This window comes from Lissotriton vulgaris, chromosome 1_1 (genome assembly GCF_964263255.1).
Source record: "Lissotriton vulgaris chromosome 1_1, aLisVul1.2, whole genome shotgun sequence".
Classification (NCBI taxonomy): Eukaryota; Metazoa; Chordata; class Amphibia; order Caudata; family Salamandridae; genus Lissotriton; species Lissotriton vulgaris.
This window is the reverse complement of record NC_141685.1, coordinates 610,611,377-610,629,042: the sequence shown is the minus strand read 5'-3', so window position 1 is coordinate 610,629,042 and position 17,666 is coordinate 610,611,377. Positions and strand designations below refer to the sequence as shown.

The 17,666-nt window shown below is 43.0% G+C and overlaps 1 protein-coding gene across 1 annotated transcript in view; it reads left to right on the top strand.

The window, feature by feature from the left end:
* Window positions 1-11,290, top strand: part of PIGK (phosphatidylinositol glycan anchor biosynthesis class K) — a 477,281-nt gene extending 465,991 nt beyond the window's left edge. Inside the window, exon 11 of the mRNA XM_086954133.1 lies at window positions 11,062-11,290. Within this exon, the coding sequence (XP_086810259.1) occupies window positions 11,062-11,178 (117 nt within the window). The 3' untranslated portion in view covers window positions 11,179-11,290. The remainder of the gene's footprint in view (window positions 1-11,061) is intronic.
* The last annotated feature ends 6,376 nt before the right edge of the window (window positions 11,291-17,666 follow it).

The following is a 17,666-nucleotide window of genomic DNA, read 5'->3' as shown; positions in this document are numbered from 1 at the left end:
CCACACCATTATCTCCCCACCAACAGGATGATGACAATTCGGACGAGGACACTCATGAAGAAGGGGAGTTGAATAGATCGGACTCGTCGGAGTATGAAGACTATCAAGCAGATACACCATCCCCGGATGAACAACCAAAGGCTGAGTCACCACCGGTGGATATAGCGAACTTCCATAGAATTATGGACAAAGCTACCAAGAGATTTCTGGTTTCAATGGAAGCAAAGCAAGATGAATGCTTTCTTTATGATTTTAAGACTTTATCTCAAAGGCAAAGTTGGTCTATCCCCATCATAGACTTTATCTGGAAGGAGGGGCTTAAGATAATGGCCACACCAAATTCTTCTCCAGCGGTATTGCCGCGAGTCGACAAGAAATATAGGGCGCCCGCCTCTTCACCTGCTTGCCTCATCGGCCAGGCAAAGACGGACTCAGTCATCGCGCAAGCAGCGCAGAAGAGGGCTAGGAACCCCTCAACTCAGATCTCCATCCCAACGGACAGAGACGGAAGACGCCTCGATGCCATTGGTAAAAAGGTATCTACTATTGCGGCCACCACGGTTAGAGCTGCTAACTCGTTAGCAATTCTCGGTAGATATGACAGACAGATGTGGTCTGACATCTCGCCATACATCCAAAAGCTGCCCGAGCCGGACCGCTCTGAGGCCACCAAGATTTTACAAGAAGGCGAATGTGCTTCCTCTGAAATTATCGACGCAGCAGTGGACGTGGCGGCCACAGGATTCAGACAACTGGCAGGAGCTGCAGTGCTCAGACGAGAGGGATGGTTAAAATCTACGTCCTTTCGACAAGAAGTTCAGGCCAAGGTGTTGAATATGGCATATGACGGCGAATTCCTTTTTGGCACACATGTGGACGAGGCCTTGCAGTCCATTAAAAAGGATACAGAAACCGCACGTTCTTTAGGTACTCTGCAGTACCGTAAATCTTCCTTTCGTGGTGCAAGAGGGAGAGGTAACTTCTCCAGCAGAGGAGGTTATTACCAGCAACGCCAATATTCCAACAACCAAGGCAACCAGAGGTACCAGCCTTACAAACAACAACCTTATGGTCAAAGACGGAATACCTATACACAGTCCCGAGGTAAGACTACCTATCGGGGTAGGGACAACGCCAACAAAAAGTGAGAACAGCGTCCTGCCGCCACTTTGCCTACACCAGCCACAAATTGGAGGAAGAATATCCCTGCATTACTCTCAATGGTCCAAAATTACAACAGACAGATGGGTCTTGGATGTAATCTCAAGAGGTCACATGTTAGAATTTGTGAAAACACCTCCAAATTCGCCCCCAAAAGGACCACCCCCAGCACATCTCAGGGATCTGTTTGTCCAAATCAATACAATGATTCGGAAAGGGGCAATCGAGAAAGTACCACAACATCAGAGAGGAAAAGGTTTTTACTCTCGTTTTTTCTTGATCCGCAAAAAATCGGGGGAGTGGCGCCCCATCCTCGATTTACGTGCCCTCAACAAATTTATCAAAAAATTGACTTTCAGAATGTTGTCACTCCAAGAGATCCTCCAGTTTCTGACGGAAGGCGACCACATGGCAACCCTGGACCTTCAGGATGCTTACTTCCACGTACCCATCTTCCCCAGGCACAGGAAGTTCCTAAGATTCAGAGTGGCTGGCAGGGATTTTCAGTTCAAGGTCCTACCCTTCGGGCTACGTTCAGCCCCGAGGGTATTCACAAAGATGTTGGCACCGGTGGCGGCCCACTTACGGTTGCAAGGTGTCCAGATTTACCCATATCTGGACGACTGCCTTGTCAAGGCCAATTCCTATGCCACCGCAAGCAGTCATATCCAGACATGCCTTTGCCTGTTTCAAAAATTAGGCTTCTCGATAAACTTCAAAAAATCGAACCTAACACCGTCTCAGAGGACGTCTTTCCTGGGAGCGACTCTGGATTCCGAAAGAGCTCAAGTCTTCATCTCAAACGAAAGACAAACAAAGATCCAGGAACTGGCGAGGGCACTCCTCGTAAAAAAGTGCGTTTCAGTTCGAAGATTCAAATCTTTCCTAGGGATGTTGTCATCGTGCATCCTCCTATCCCCGAACTGTTGTCTGAGGATGAGACCACTACAAGAGGAACTCGGCCACCAATGGGTACAAATTCGCGGTTCCTTCGAGGATGTCATCGTCTTAACGCCTCGAATGAAACAGGCAATTCTGTGGTGGACTCAAGAACACAACCTGCGAGTAGGCTGCGCCTTTCTAGCAGAAGCCCCCGGTTTCATCGTCACCACGGATGCCTCGCTGGAAGGTTGGGGCGCTCACCTTCAAGGGATGGCAATCAGTGGCAAATGGAGCACTCAACAGAAGACATGGCACATCAATCTATTGGAATTGAGGGCCATCTTCCTCGCTCTCAAATCGTTTCAAGCGACTCTGTCAAACTCGTCCGTATTAATCCGAACAGACAACACGACGAGCATGCATTACCTGAACAAACAGGGGGGCACAAGATCAGCCCGTTTGTCTCAGCAAGCTCAGGAAATCTGGAATTGGGCCCTGGCACACAACATCACCCTGGCAGCGGTACATGTCCCGGGAGTAGCCAATGTATTAGCAGATTCCCTAAGCAGAGCCAAATGCAGCACTCACGAGTGGGAGCTGCACCAGCCGGCACTGGATCGCATTTTCCAAAGATGGGGTCGCCCCGATCTAGATCTATTCGCGACCTACCACAACAAGAAATGCATCCATTTCGCGAGCTGGATTCCTCACAAGGACTCTTGCGGGGACGCTCTCTCAATGAACTGGGAACAAATCTTTGCCTACGCCTTCCCTCCGATTCCTCTAGTTCCCAAGGTCATCAAGAAGATGAGGAGACAACCGTGTCGTATAATTCTAATTGCTCCACGGTGGCCCAGACAATACTGGTTCACACAGCTTCTTCTCCTCTCAGAGTGCGAACCAATTCAGCTGCCCCAAATTCCGGATCTTCTGACAATTCAGGACGGCAAAATATATCATCCAGACCCTCATTCTCTAAAATTGTCAGCTTGGCTCCTCAACACCATGAGTTCGCACATTTGAACATTCCTCAGGATTGCCAGGACGTCCTGAACAATGCTAGGGCACCTTCTACGAACAGAACTTACAAGCTTAAATGGAAGCGTTTTTGTGCCTGGTGCAAAACTATGGATTTACATCCTATTCATGCTGAACCAGACAAAATTTTGCCCTTCTTTTTACATCTTGCAAAATCGGGCTTGGCGCACTCTACGCTTAAAGTGTTCTTGGCTGCCATATCCAGATACCGACAGGACGGCAAGACTTCTCTATACTCCTCAAGAATTATCCAGCAATTCTTTAAAGGTCTATTCCGCATGTTTCCACCAGTACGTAGGCCTCCTCCATCCTGGCACTTGAATATTGTGTTAGCTCAACTTATGCGCCATCCTTTTGAGCCAATTCATAAGGTTGATCTAAAATTCATCACCTGGAAAGTTGCTTTACTACTGGCTTTGACATCGGCCAGAAGGGTCAGTGACATACAGGCGTTTACATCTAAACCACCTTTCTTGCAATTCACAAATGATTCGGTGATACTGCGCACCAACCCGAAGTATATGCCCAAAGTGCCATCAGATTTCCACCTGAATGAGCCAGTCATACTTAAAACGTTTTTTCCACATCCGCAGACACCAGCGGAGCGAACTCTACACTCACTGGATATCAAACGATGTCTTAAATTCTATCTTTCCAGGACAGCTGCCATCAGAAAGACTGATCAACTGTTTGTTGCACATGGCAAACCAAGACAAGGCAGTGCAGTGACAAAACAAACTATCGCTAGATGGGTCTCTTCAGCGATAGGGCTCTGCCATCAACAGGCAGGTAAACCTTTACAAACCGTGCCCAGAGCACATTCTACGAGAGCAGTCGCTTCTTCGACTGCTTTGTTTGCTGGTGTGCCTCTCCTGCATATCTGCAGAGCTGCAACTTGGTCCAGCAGGCACACGTTCACGAGGCATTACTGTCTGGATTCTTCAAGCGATACCGATGCCTCGGTGGGAAGAGCAGTCCTGCGTAATCTTTTCCAATAAGGTGAGCCTCTGCTATTTCTATCCCACCTCCTCTTGCTCCTTTGACGCCTATTGTGTTATTGCTCTGCATTGTGTTTTTCTTGCATTACTGCTATGTGCTTTGGCGTCCAAGAGCTATGTATATGTCGTTACTATTACTGCTCACTACTCTGATTCAGGCATGTGAATCTATGAAAGACACCCCTAATACTGGAGAAGAACAATAGTTACTTACCTGTAATCTGTGGTTCTCCAGTATTGGTGTCTTTCATAGATTCACATGCACCCACCCACCTCCCCTCAGAGGCTCACTCAGGCTGGTTTATCTATACTTACTCCGGTACACTCCGGTGCTACAAAATCTGAGAGCCTGGGTCTCTGGGGAGAGCATGCTGGTGGGAGCTGTGGCCTGATTGGCTGCAGTTTGGTCCATACATAATGACATGGACAGGTTCTACTGTGGAAGTTTTCTTTTCTGTAGCTGGGGCTACTTTACTTCCTGGTTGGGTATATGGTTATTTATTATGTACTAAGGGTATATTTTACTACTTTTTTATGTACCGTGGGCTCCCACTCCGACGACGGGGAATGATTCAGGCATGTGAATCTATGAAAGACACCAATACTGGAGAACCACAGATTACAGGTAAGTAACTATTGTTCATCTCTTGTGGCCTTCTCAGATTATATGAATGCAAGAGGTTTAAAAATTAATATCAGTAAAACCTTTAGCATGTGCTGCTCCAAAAAGGGTAAGGGTCAATGTAAAATTTACCTGTCTGACAAAAAGATTGAAACCACAAAGACATTTTCGTATTTAGGCATAAACTTTGACAGGTGTGGAACCTGGGCTGCAGCAGCCAATATCAGGAAACTCGCTTTCTCTTGTGCCATTGGCGCTGTTCGTAATTTTGCAATAAAGCTTGAGGGTCGACCAATAAACGTTCTGCTTGACATCTACAGATCAAAGTGTGTGTCCACCGTGATATATGGTTCAGGTATTTGGGGGGTAGTGGAATTAAGTGAGATCCAGCAATGCGAAAATTCTTTTGCGCGCTATTTGCTAGCTGCACCCAAGTCAACGTATGTTTGCCACAAAGAGCTGGGCCTAGTTTATGTATCTGATCTCATAAAGGTGAGCCCAGTATTACTGTGGCACAAGGTCTGGGTTTCACAGGAGACCGATTTAAACAGGGACATCATTCAGGATTGCGTGAGACTCCAGGGGAGTTTAAAAATTGAATGGCTGCTGTATGTAAAACGTTTTCTTAAAGACATTGGGCATCCCAAATTCTTCGAAAACCCATCCTCGTTACCATCAATCTCAAGGAAAAAGTTGAAGGAAATCTGCCTATTGTTTTTAGATAACAAAAGGTGGCAGTTGGAGGGCAAGAAGAACTCGGTAATGCAAAATTAATTAATGCTGCATGGCCATGGTTTACAGCAATACCTAGTGTGTGCACACAAAGTAGTTATACTAGGATGCTGTTAACCCGTTTCAGAGTAGGTAGTCTTTTTAGATTGCTGACTTTCCCTGAAATTAACTCCTGGTCAAAGTCTTTGATTTTATGCCCCTGTGACGACACATCTCATCAGTCAATGATTCATTGTATCCTATTTTGTAAATGTTATACCTCTATTAGGAGAAAGTACTTAATTGCCTTACTCAAGAGCTGGGGAATGAGACAATGCAGACCGGCCTTGCTAAGATTACAAATGTTAGAGGATGAGATAACAATGTACACTGTATCAATGTTTTTAAAAGCCATGATGAGATTTAGATTGACAATGAACTGAGTGATGTTTTCTTTTTTTTAAACACTCCAAACAACTGTATTTCGGGATTATATCTATTTTTAAATTGATGTGAACTGTGTTTATACGTGAAATGTATTATTTTGTGTAAATTGCATTTTAATTTCATGTGCTTTATGGATTCCAGCTTGAAACCGAATAAAGCTATGTTTGAACTTGAACTTGAACTTATTCACAGGGAGCCAGTGAAGTTTCTGAATCCCTACAGAGACAGACTGTGATTTTGGGATGTCAAGAATAAGTCTGTCTGTTTTTTCTGGACTAGCTGCAATTTGTTAAGGACAGTTTTATTAATGTACAGGTAGTCTAGTCTGGACATAACGAGTGCCAAAGCCACTTGTTTTCGTGCCTGAAGAGGAAAGAAGGGAAACCCTTTCCTCAGGGATTTAACTACCCAAAAACAGGTAGAGACTGTCCTATTTACCTGTAAATCAAATAGGTTTCTATCAACCAGTTATCCAAGATTTTTTGCAAAGTCTGTTGGAGTGGATAGTCCCCCAGCCTGTCAGGCACCACAGATTGTACCACCCGGAGGGTTGCCCACCAAAGATCAAGCCCTCCGTCTTATCCCCATTCAGTCCGTAGGTAGATTATCTCCATTCATGCGGCCACTGCCCGCATACATTTTTTTAAATTGGAGGCAGATGCATTGATGTCCCTCAAGATGGACACGACTCTGGAAATACTTTGTTTGATTAATAAAAATCATTACAATGGTCAACATGCATCCATAATAAAAAACATATATCAAGAATAGTTATTAAGATATTTACATTTGTACCATCACGAGTAAAAAGATAAAGTTCATCAGAATATAATTTAAAATCCTAGAAACCTATTTATTGTCATAATAAAAGTATAAACTCGTCTAGACAGAACGACTCATTTTTTTTAAAGTAATTAAAAGGCAGACATTAGTTATTAAAAGGCAATAATTAATAAAGCTAATAATGTAATTCCATATTTGTGGTGAAGTTCCTGGTAATGCAATTCCATTTATATAATAAAATCCCTGCTTGCAATAATTTGAAAGTTCCAGGGATACACAGGAAAGCAAGATAGTCCGTACGCCGTAGTCTGCTAATCTTGAGTGGTGCGGAGGAGTGTGCAAATCAGTAGGACAATGTAGGGCTTAATCTGTCCTTTAATAAATAACCGTTGATGACTTGCTGGTTCTCACTATTTATACATGTTCTTGCTGTTCCTGTGATGAACTTGGTGAACCGGATATTAAGCTGTGGATTGTTCGGTTTTATTGATGCAAGGATAGCTTGCCAGCACGTGCGAATGCCAAGTTTATTCCATTCGCTCTTTAACAAGATCTTTTGTTTGTCATGGACTGCAGGACATAGACATACCACGTGCTCAATTGTTTCTGTGCTACTCCCGCAGCCCCTCCACGTTACGTTGGAATTTGCACAGCGCCATCTTGGCAAATGATACAGGAATGGCCATTCATCTATTTTGAGGGCCAAAAATCTTTTTTTCCACAGCACTGAGCAGGTACATGACAGATTGGGTGCCATAAACCCTGGCTTAAAACCTGATACAAATGTCCAGGCGTGCTTACGTTGCACCAGTTGGGCTCTATCCGAATGAAAGGACCAGAGCCGGATGTTTCCTTTAATATGAATTTTAAGTGCCTGCTGCGATGGATTAGAGGTCCAGATTTCCTCTGTATCAAGGAGTTTTAAAGAATCTTGCAGATAGCACTGGTATGAACTGCCAAGTTGACCAGCTGATATTTCCACCTACAAAAGGGCCTCCTTCTTTGGAGGTACGCAACTTATTGCACAGCCTGATGTATGCTCCACGCCCTACTGCTTGATGGTCTTGAAGACCAAACTCAAGACGTATTTGAGCGGGGGATGAAGATTTTGGTAAGCCCAGCACCTGTTTCAATGGTCTTGATATTATTTTGTTCACATCGCTGTTATCTTTCCCTTGCATGATCTCCTTGCTGTAGGTGAGGAAATTGATGATTTTTTGCCTTCAGGACAGGTATGAGTGGAGTTAGACTAGGGCCAGACAGTTGACTTGCAAGAGTCTTAAAAGCCACCTGAATTGTCAGGGCTTTAGCTTCTACAGATAATGGACACGATAATTTGGGTGTCATCCGCATAAGACACAGCTTGGAGCCCAAACTATCTGATAAGTTTTGTTAGTGGGGAGAGATATAAGTTGAATAGGGTAGGACTCAAAGAGGAGCCCTGAAGCACCCCCAGGCAACATTATGGAATCAGAGCAAAACTGATCCACGATTAACATCTGTGATCTGTCACTTAGAAAAGATGCCAGGAGTTTGAGTGCCAAGTCTGTGACCCCCAGCTGCTGTAGCTGCTCTACAAGCAGAATCTGGGAGATGGTATCATAAGCTGCAGATAAATCCAAAAGGACCAGCACCGCAGCCTCCCCAGCATCCACCATGGAACTGATGTTATTGACTGCTGATACTAGTGCTCTCTCAATCCCATGGTTACTCCTAAATCCAAATTGAGAGGCGTCTAGGAGTTGAACTTGTTCAAGATAGTTCATAATCTGAGAGTTCAGACGTTTCTCAAGGATTTTAGTGGGTCCATGGAACAGGGAGATAGGGTGGTAGTTTTTTGGTTCTCCTCGATCCAAATTGGCCTTTTTGAGCAGCTGCTTATCTACCGCCTTTTTCCATATTAGACTAAAACATCCATATTCAATGACTTTATTAATAGTTTCGATAAGACTGGGAACTATACTGTTGGCTCCTAATTGCAGAATATTAGTGGGACAAGGTTTTAGTGGGGAGACCGATTTAATACCAAGCAGATCACATTCTGTCCACTATTGTGTCAGCAAAGTAAAAAGTGATTATCTAAAATAGACCAATTCCATTAAAGGTCAAATGCTGCCTGAGACTGTATATTCAAAGAATTTGAAAAATTAAAAGTTGTGGACCTCCAGATCTTTATATATACCCACCACTTTTGAATAGAAAAATGTGGCCATTCGGTTGCAAAAATCTTGGGAATTCTCTATACGCAATGGAGCTGTGGGGACAGAAAAGAGACTGATTAGCTTAAAAAGACCTTCAGTGGATTTGTCTGAGACAAGTTAATTGGTGTAGAACCGCAATTTTTCCTCCTTGATGACTGCTTTATATTCGGCTAGCAGAGCCTTGTAGGCCATTTTTTCAGCATGGAGGTAAGATTTCCACCTTGTTGGCTCCTGACAACGACAAGCCTGTCTAGGTAGCTTAAGTCTTTCTGAAAACCATGATGCTGTGGGCGTCTTTCTCCTTGAGTGGATTACCTTGAGTGATGCCTCGATATTTTAATGGAAGCCATGAGCCACAAAGGAAATTCAGTGGCTGCTTCTCTGAAGATTGGAACAAATATGACATCCTTTCTACCAGGTGCATGGGCTCGCCATCAAGTACCCAACACAGTTAAAATGCCTCTGTACCATGCACAAAGTGCTACACACAAGAAAAGTGGCGCCCTTCCTCAAATTCACAGTACTAGCCTGAACCGATCCCTTAATGTCACCACTCTCCTGACTGAACTGCCAGCCAGCTTACCTGACACAGAGGTTTAATCATTCTGGAATAGACTGCTCCACACATTTGGATTTACTACTGACTTCCTAATATTGAAGAAGATAATGAAGCTACAGCTTTTCTCACAGCTCTTATTTTGATCTCTGTGGTCCACCCCAGCCATATCTATGCCACTCCCACAGGTCACCCACAAAACACCCCAGCGTTTTCCCCCAATTTGTCCAAATCCTAGGCTCTTCTTGATCCTTCTGCTTCACCTCGTGATCCTTGTTCAAAACCTACTTTCCTCTCCCTGCCTCACCTCACAATACAACTTAAAGAGTTACAAGAGCTTACATAAGCTCCATCAAGAATAACTTCTCATTATCGCATTGTTCCTGCTGACGCTCCTGCAGGTAACAGCCTACTTATATACTGGTTCATGTTGTAAGGTGTGGTATATATTGCGATGTGAAACGTAATCACCTGCCGGAAACGTTAAGCAGATCCAAAACTGGCCTGCTTTGGTCCTCAGATCTCCCTACCTGTTGCCAAAGTAGGAACACTTCGGTGACTTAGCCGAAAGGGCAATTTTATGAGTATGAATTTAAAGAGAACTTTAACAGTATATCAAAGTGAATTTATTTATACTATTTTATTTTCTCCTGTGTAGCACAAACCCCCAGGTCTAATCGGATTCACTTAGTACTTGTTTGTTAAGATGTTGTCCATCCCGTGTTTTTTCCGATTTATTGGCAAATGCAGGTCACACCACTCCCCACTTTATAGTTACTGTCATTCTATCTGACTCTCGTGTCTTGTTGATTTCAGTCCAACTTTTTCCCTCTTTATCTCATGTTGTGACCGTGTACCTAACCTGTTTTTCTAGTTAATGCTGGGTTGCATCGCATGTTGCCTCCTTTGTGACTTGATCCATTTTTACATATTACCTTTCTACTTGCACTTGGTTAGCTTTCTCGAGGTATCCAACATTTTTGTCTCTTCTTTAATCATGAACTGCTTTCTCTATTCCTCTTTCAGTTACATCTTTTGATCTTGTTACTTTTTTTTTACCTTGTCCTGTTTCTCATTGGCTGCCTTAAATGGATATCTCGTGGCTTCCCATTTCATGGTTTTGTAAGTTTTCTCTCTCTTGTGCCCTTTCTTTTTCCCTTCCTCTACTTCGCTGTCTCTGTATTTAGACATCTTGTGCTCTGAAAGTACACTTAAAAGAACTTGGCCATATGCATTTCATGGTTTTAAGGCTTGAGTCAGCGCTGCCTCTTCAGTCCTGGAAAGTAAAGTGAAAAATGAAAAACACGCTTAAGAGAATATGACCAATTCCGTTGATGTAATACTATGTTCCCTGTACATTTCACATTTTGTTTTTCTCTCTCTGCGATAGAAGTATGTTGAATTCCAGCAAGTGAACATTGAACCATTGGCTCATTCTGTTGCAAATTATATAATTTTAAACTGTTTAATCAATTTAACATATGTATATCTATATCCTTTTTGGGGGTAAAAATACAAATATTGGACTTTATACATGTTGATGACATACACTGAACTGAGTTTGAAATATGACGTGAACGCAATTATCGGTATGGATATAGTTATTGCTCGTTATGTTTTTAAGCCAACATTAACGATGTGAATATTCTTTTGTTTATCTAGAAACCAAAGCAGAAAGATTGGCATCCTCCAAGCGGATTCATTTTGGGACTTTGGACATTGATTATCATGATTTTCTTTAAAACGTATGGAATAAAGCATATGAAACATGTATTTTAAGATCCCGAGTTTTAAAGTTTAGAGTGTCTGCAACCTACAGCAATATTAACTGTATGGCGTCCTCATTCGACCTTGTTTTGCAAGAGACGCATATTTTGAAAACTGTATTGTGCATATATATATATATATATATATATATATATATATATATATATATATATATATATATATATATATATATATATATATATATATATATATATATATATATATATATATACACATTTTCGTTTGTTTTTGGCTGAGACCCACTGTACCAAACGGTAGTGTATTTTGGTCGAGGTGTATTATGTGAAAACGATGCTTTCCTTGAACACAAAATAAACCTCGGTGTGTGAAGTGCATGGGTACCATGAAATGTATTCAGTGCTGTCAGTAGATCACTTTCTTTCATCATCGTTGACTCACACCACAATCAGTATAAAAGTGGAAGCCGACAGACTTCGAAATGGACAGAGTTGAACTGAAAATGTGAGGTGGAGTCCAGAAAACAGAGAACAATATCAAGGGCTGCACCTTGGATTCAACCTTATGTAAGATGTCATTTCATCAATACCGAAGAAAGAGACACTAGCTATACTTTTGGCATGAACTAGGAAAATCTTTCATAAAAGAAGCTAAAATTGAAAATATCGATCCTTCAACCTTAAGTGTAGTCTTTCAGCCCATCCTCATACCTCAGGCACTTTGGAAGATTGTACCATTCATTAATGTGGGAGGCAATGCTTTCATCTTGGTTAATCCACTGGTTAAAAAAGTATGTTTTTGTATATTAACTTTCAAACAGCATTAAAGATTTAATGAAGATTGGCCTGGCATGAATATAATTTAAGAATATCCGATCATACTGCTGAGCAGGCCTCACGTTTGTGATCATCGAGGTGCTGTATATTGCATGTCTGAGCTGGTGTGGGCAACATTCAGACCATCATCATGCAGTAGTCAGACCGGATACTGGCATTTAGGCCGTAGGTAGAATAGGTGGCAGCCATTTCTTCCTCTTGTATGGTTTTGGAGGGGTCAAACAGCAGTCCTTGGGTCTTAATTAGGGCACTCTCTCTTGCACCCCCCCTTTACCAACTAAAATTGTGTTGACATCTTATTAGGTATTGACTTGCGGAGGGTGATTGATTGGAAATATAACAGCCACTGCTATTTATGCCTCATCAGTACTGCTTAAGATCACATAACTGATTTATATGTGTGAATGTGGAATTCAAAGGCTTAGAAGAATGCGTTTTTAATTTGTATTGTAGTTCTTTGTTTTTTTTAAGCAGAGTTTGTGGTTACAAATGACTGCGCCATAATCACAGGCCCTGCGCAGGTCCCGATCACACTGGAGGACAGCATCCACTTTCTCTTGTACATTAGTTCTGACTATAAAAAATTCCAAAATTGATGCAAATTATACTTTGCTGCTTTATTCAATAATTTTACTAGCCTGCTTTGAATATTTTGTCAACATGACCCTGGTGGTTACACGATTTGCATGATAAGTGCACAGAGAAATTGCCAAGTACATGGGCTATTTGCACGCTCTTAACATATTATGAATGTCATTTTTTTATAATGCTTCCATATGAGAGTGCAAATCAACACTATAGGTCAATTCAAGCAGTTTGACCTTGACAGTTCAAGACTTGATGAAGTCCGTTATATTTTGTTTTACTAGAAAGCTATTTATATATGTAAGATGCCCTCGACGTTTGCTTCCTCAGCCCAGGTCATAATAATATTGTTTTAATAGAGTCCTTTTGTCAGAACTGTTCTATTTACCAAAACTGATTTCCCACACTGTGCTTTTATTTATGACGCGGATAATTGTTTTTCAATTCTGAGTTAAACTATTTCTATTAGATGCCACAGGACTATATCGTACTATACTGGTCAAGTCTTCCACCTAAAATTATTAAACTTTATTTTCTCATAAGTCCCGAGTCACAAATAAGGAATTGAATCAATAATGATGTAGCTTGTTTTTGTAAACTGAGAATTCTGATCTTACCGGAACCTTAAATGTTTAATGAGTGCCTGCCAAACTTTTCAAGGATGTGATTTAATAAAAAAAAGTTCATGTTTCAAAACTCATTAACAATAAATAAAAATACAAAAAACTGGTGTCAAATTCCACGCGTTTTAGTATATGTCACTTTGTAGAAAGTTCAACATTTTACAAATACATTTGTTGCTGATGTCATTTGGGTATTTGTGGAAAATAAAGAAAAACGATTTTGCTTTGAATAATAAAGAAAATTATTTTCGTATTGGAATCAAGTTTTCAGATAGTAGGGCTGGTGTTAGGTGAGATGGTGTGCAAGCATGCCTGGGAGCACTCGATGGGGTTCTGGCAGCCCTCAGCGCTATGTACTTTGATGGAGAAAACAATATTGGGAAGTAGGCACGGTCCTCCCCCAAGCCCCATTATGCTTCCTCTGTCAGACCCGTACACCTTCGAGTCAGACAATTCCACTGATAGGAACACTGTTTTTGTGGCTGGTCAAGAACTCCGCTCTTCAGACAGAGACAGCCATCAGAGCCGGTGCAAACACTGCATCAATTCCTCTGCTTTTGTGAATGAAGAGTCGGCTCCATATGCCACCTGCAACAAGCCTCCCCCACCTATTGCCAGCCTCACAGATGCAAAACCACTTTAGTGCATCCTGCCCTCCTGACCTTCATCTTCTGGTCGAGGCCAGGCATTACTTTTTTTCCCACCTGACCAATGGAGAACCATTACATTGCTTCAATTCATTTACATGGGCTACAAACAGCAATTTTTGACCACTCTCTGGAGCTTTTTTCCTCCAGTCAGACTTGTTCGTTAGACTCACCTAAAGCTTGGATGCAGACATTCTTACCTGCTTAAGAGATGAACTGAAGAAGGAGTTCCTCTGGTTTGAGAGAGTGATAGTTTTTTAATCCCGTTGTTCCCTGTCCCTTAAGAAAGTTGATGACTCAGGCATTTTCTACATGTGAGAATTCTAATAATTTTCTTCAGGCAGTTCGAATTCTTGAAGCTGTCTTTTATTCTCGATTGCCTATCTGCTGAAATTCTGTGTCAATCACCACAACTCCGACTGCTCTTAAACTCAGGCCCTGCTCTTCTTTGCTATGATCTTGAACACTGCATGACAGTCTTTTCCTAGGTCACATTATCTTAGACGTTCTGCATATGATCCGATGTGATAGGCAAGTCTTCCTTGGGAGAAATTGGGTTGTTGATTTAGGAGGTTGAACCTCGCAACAGTCCAAATCCTTGTGAGGGTGAACCACCAAAAGTAACTATATTAACCTGTGCTTAATCCTCTGGTAGCTTAGGACAAAAGTATCCAGGCTCATGTTAGAGGCAGTGTGTAAAGCACTTGAACAGTAATAAAGTGAAAACTCAACATAAGAAAAATCTCAATCATTTAGAAGCAGAGTAGATTTTAATACATTATTTGAGACCAAAACAACAAAAATTAAATCAATAGAACTGGAGATGTGCAATTTTAAAGATTTAGATCAAGGTAGCACCAAAAAGTCCAAAGTGCCACCTGAAGGTTTCTGGTCGCACTGGACCGGGAGCAAATTACGTATTCAGGCTGACAACGATGAAGCTGAGGATTATACCTTATGTCTTTGTTGTGCAGTTTGCACATCATTTGATTGAGGAGGCCTCATGTTGACGGGCATCTATTCCAATTAAGCTATGCGCAAGGCTTTGTGGGGTTTTGCTCTGCGTCAGTTCCTCTGGAATTTGCAGCTGTACATTAAAGCTGTGTGTGACTTCGATTCACTTAACACCAGATTTGGTGGAACCTTAAGTTAGGCCAGCAGGAGGTCTCTCTGAGACAAGCCAATAGCCCAGGACCTGGGGAGGCACCACTTGGGGATCAGGAACTTATTTCAGCAGAGGCCAGCATGGCTCAGGCAGGTCCAGTGCAGTTGGTCAGCTGGCAGTTTCAGCAAAGCCTTTGGGGCTTGTTGTGTCCATATATCTCAGAACAGGAAATCTTTTGCCTGACCCTTGGAGTTACTTCAGCCTAGGATGAAGTGAGCAGGTCCACTCCTCCTTCTCAGACTGCAGTGCATGCCTTATGCAACAGGGCAGTCGTATGTGATATCCTCAGGCCCAGGAGTGTACTGAAGAGTGGGTCTGAGGGTCCTATTTTTATACCAAACCGAATGCCAGCTTCAAAGTGGAAGAATCTTCTGGAGATTTCCCCACACAAGTGTCTGGAATTTCCTGCCTCCCAGTTGTTGTCCCAGTCTTCCCGGGAGCGCAAAAGGCTAGGGTGAAGTTCTTTGTGTGTGAGCTGAGACAAGGGCTTTGAAGGGCAAGTAGGGCTGTGCACAGCTCTATCCCCTCCATCCTGCCAACCCTAGTCCCTCTTCTGTGTGGCTATCTGGGAGGAACACACAGAGGGCAACTGCATCTAGTCCGGTTACCCAGGAAACAGGCTGCAGACATCAAATGGTTAGGACAAGAAAATGCCAAATGTCTAATAGTGCAAATACAACAAGGTGATGGATGAAGTGACTGAATTATTCTCAGCACTGGCAATCACTTGGTCTGTATCCCAATCCATTGCTTTTTGGCCACCTCAGTTTGGATCCAGCCATATGCAACTCAGTCTTGACCCTGTGTCTCATGGGAACAGTACAGCCCGAACTGCCAGGCCAAGTTCTCCCTGAAGTGGTGCACAAGCAACCTACGATCGATTTCGCCTTCGGGCTCTTCAGCCATGTATAGTTTGGTTCCAGAAGCACACTGAGTCACAGGCCCATGTCTTGGCATAACTCAGGGCCCTTAGGGTGGCAGATGCAAAAACAATGGGGTGGTGGATGGAAAGGTTGAATTAATCTCCGCCACTGGCAATCGTTAACGCCACATCCCAATCCATAATTTTTTGCCACTGTGTCACTTCAGTTTGGACCCATCCTTATGTAAATCAGTTTTTACCATTTCCTCATTGGAACACTCCAGCTCAAACTGCCAGACCAAGTCCTCCCTGAACTGTAACACAAGCAACTGAGCACTGGTTTTGCCCTAGTTAGTGCTCTTCAGTCCGGTATATCTTGGTCCCAGTGACACAGTGAGACCGGAACCATTTCCGGGCATACCCAGCGCACATAGGGAAGCAAATGGATCGGGGTGTAGCCCGAGCGATCACCAGTGACTAAGATTAATTCAAGCATTCCATCCATCATGTTGTTTGAAGAAGTTGTGTATGACGGAAGTAGTCGCGTCCGGGGGGGGAGGAGCGCATTGGGACTGGCGCTGTGAGGAAACGTCCCATGAGGCCTTGCTCTAGGCCTGCGCAGATTCTTTTCCCTGCAGATGCACACCAGTGCATGATGGGATCACACTGACGCTTGCAGTGGGTTGCACGGTCTTAAGCTTCTACATGGGATTGTAAACCTGAAGAATGCTTGATCATGATTAAAAAAGAGATTTGTGAAGCAAGAATATTAGTACCTTTTAACTTTAACCTCAAATCCATTATAATGGTTGATTCCAGTGCTGCAAGTTTAGGCACCATTCTTTCCCAGAGGCTTGGGAGTAAAGAAAAAACAGTGACAATTGCGTCAAAGAATCTTACAGTTTCGGAAAGAAACTATTCTGTTATCAAAATAGAAGTGCTGGCTGCGACATAGGTTGTAGAATATTATTGTACATATGTGTGGGGGTCAAAACTTACCTTATGATCTGATCATAAACCCCTCATAAAAGTACTCCTCCCTGAAGGTGCCGGTAAAGGCTCTGCGAGGTTGGTGGCCAGGCTTCAGGAATATCAGATTGAACATAGTCAGGGCTGGAAAATATACAGGCTTATTACTTGTTGAGGATTTCTGTGGAGAGCTAGGATGTGTATGATCCTATTGGTTCAGCCAGTGAGAATGAAAGTGAAGTTGGGCTGTTCTGTATGCAGTGGAAGGTGGTGAGGGTGTGTTTATGGTGGAGGAATGGTGTTATGAGATGGATATGGATGATGTTTTAAAGGCATTATACTGATGGTGATTACTGGAGTACAAAGGAGAGTTGTGTGTCCATGTTGGTGTGACCATATATTAAAGTGCTGGATGTATGTGTGTCACAAACCGCGCTAGAACCGCGCCGGTTGCCACGCTAGCTGCATGAGGAACGGCCGGGAAACATGAGAAAGACTAAATTTCCCATGTTCCTCGGGTTCGTCGCGTAGGACGCATGCGGCGTACCACGTGATGTGTCGTTCTGACGTACACGGAAGCACAAAAGACAGCAAGCCAGTGGAAACGCTGCCGATAATTCTTTGGTAACACGTTGGACGCGGTTACTGAGACTCCTGGTTTCGGACCTCCGGATTTCTTTTACAAAGCCTTCCTTGTGGTCTGTTCTGCAGAGACGTCTGTTCTGGGTTCATCAGTAATTCAGGAAGGAAGCGGACCAACATTCTTTCCAGTGCTTCTGGATTTTCAGGTATCATGAGGGACAGCTTCATTCTCTCCTCTGTTGGCAATGACGC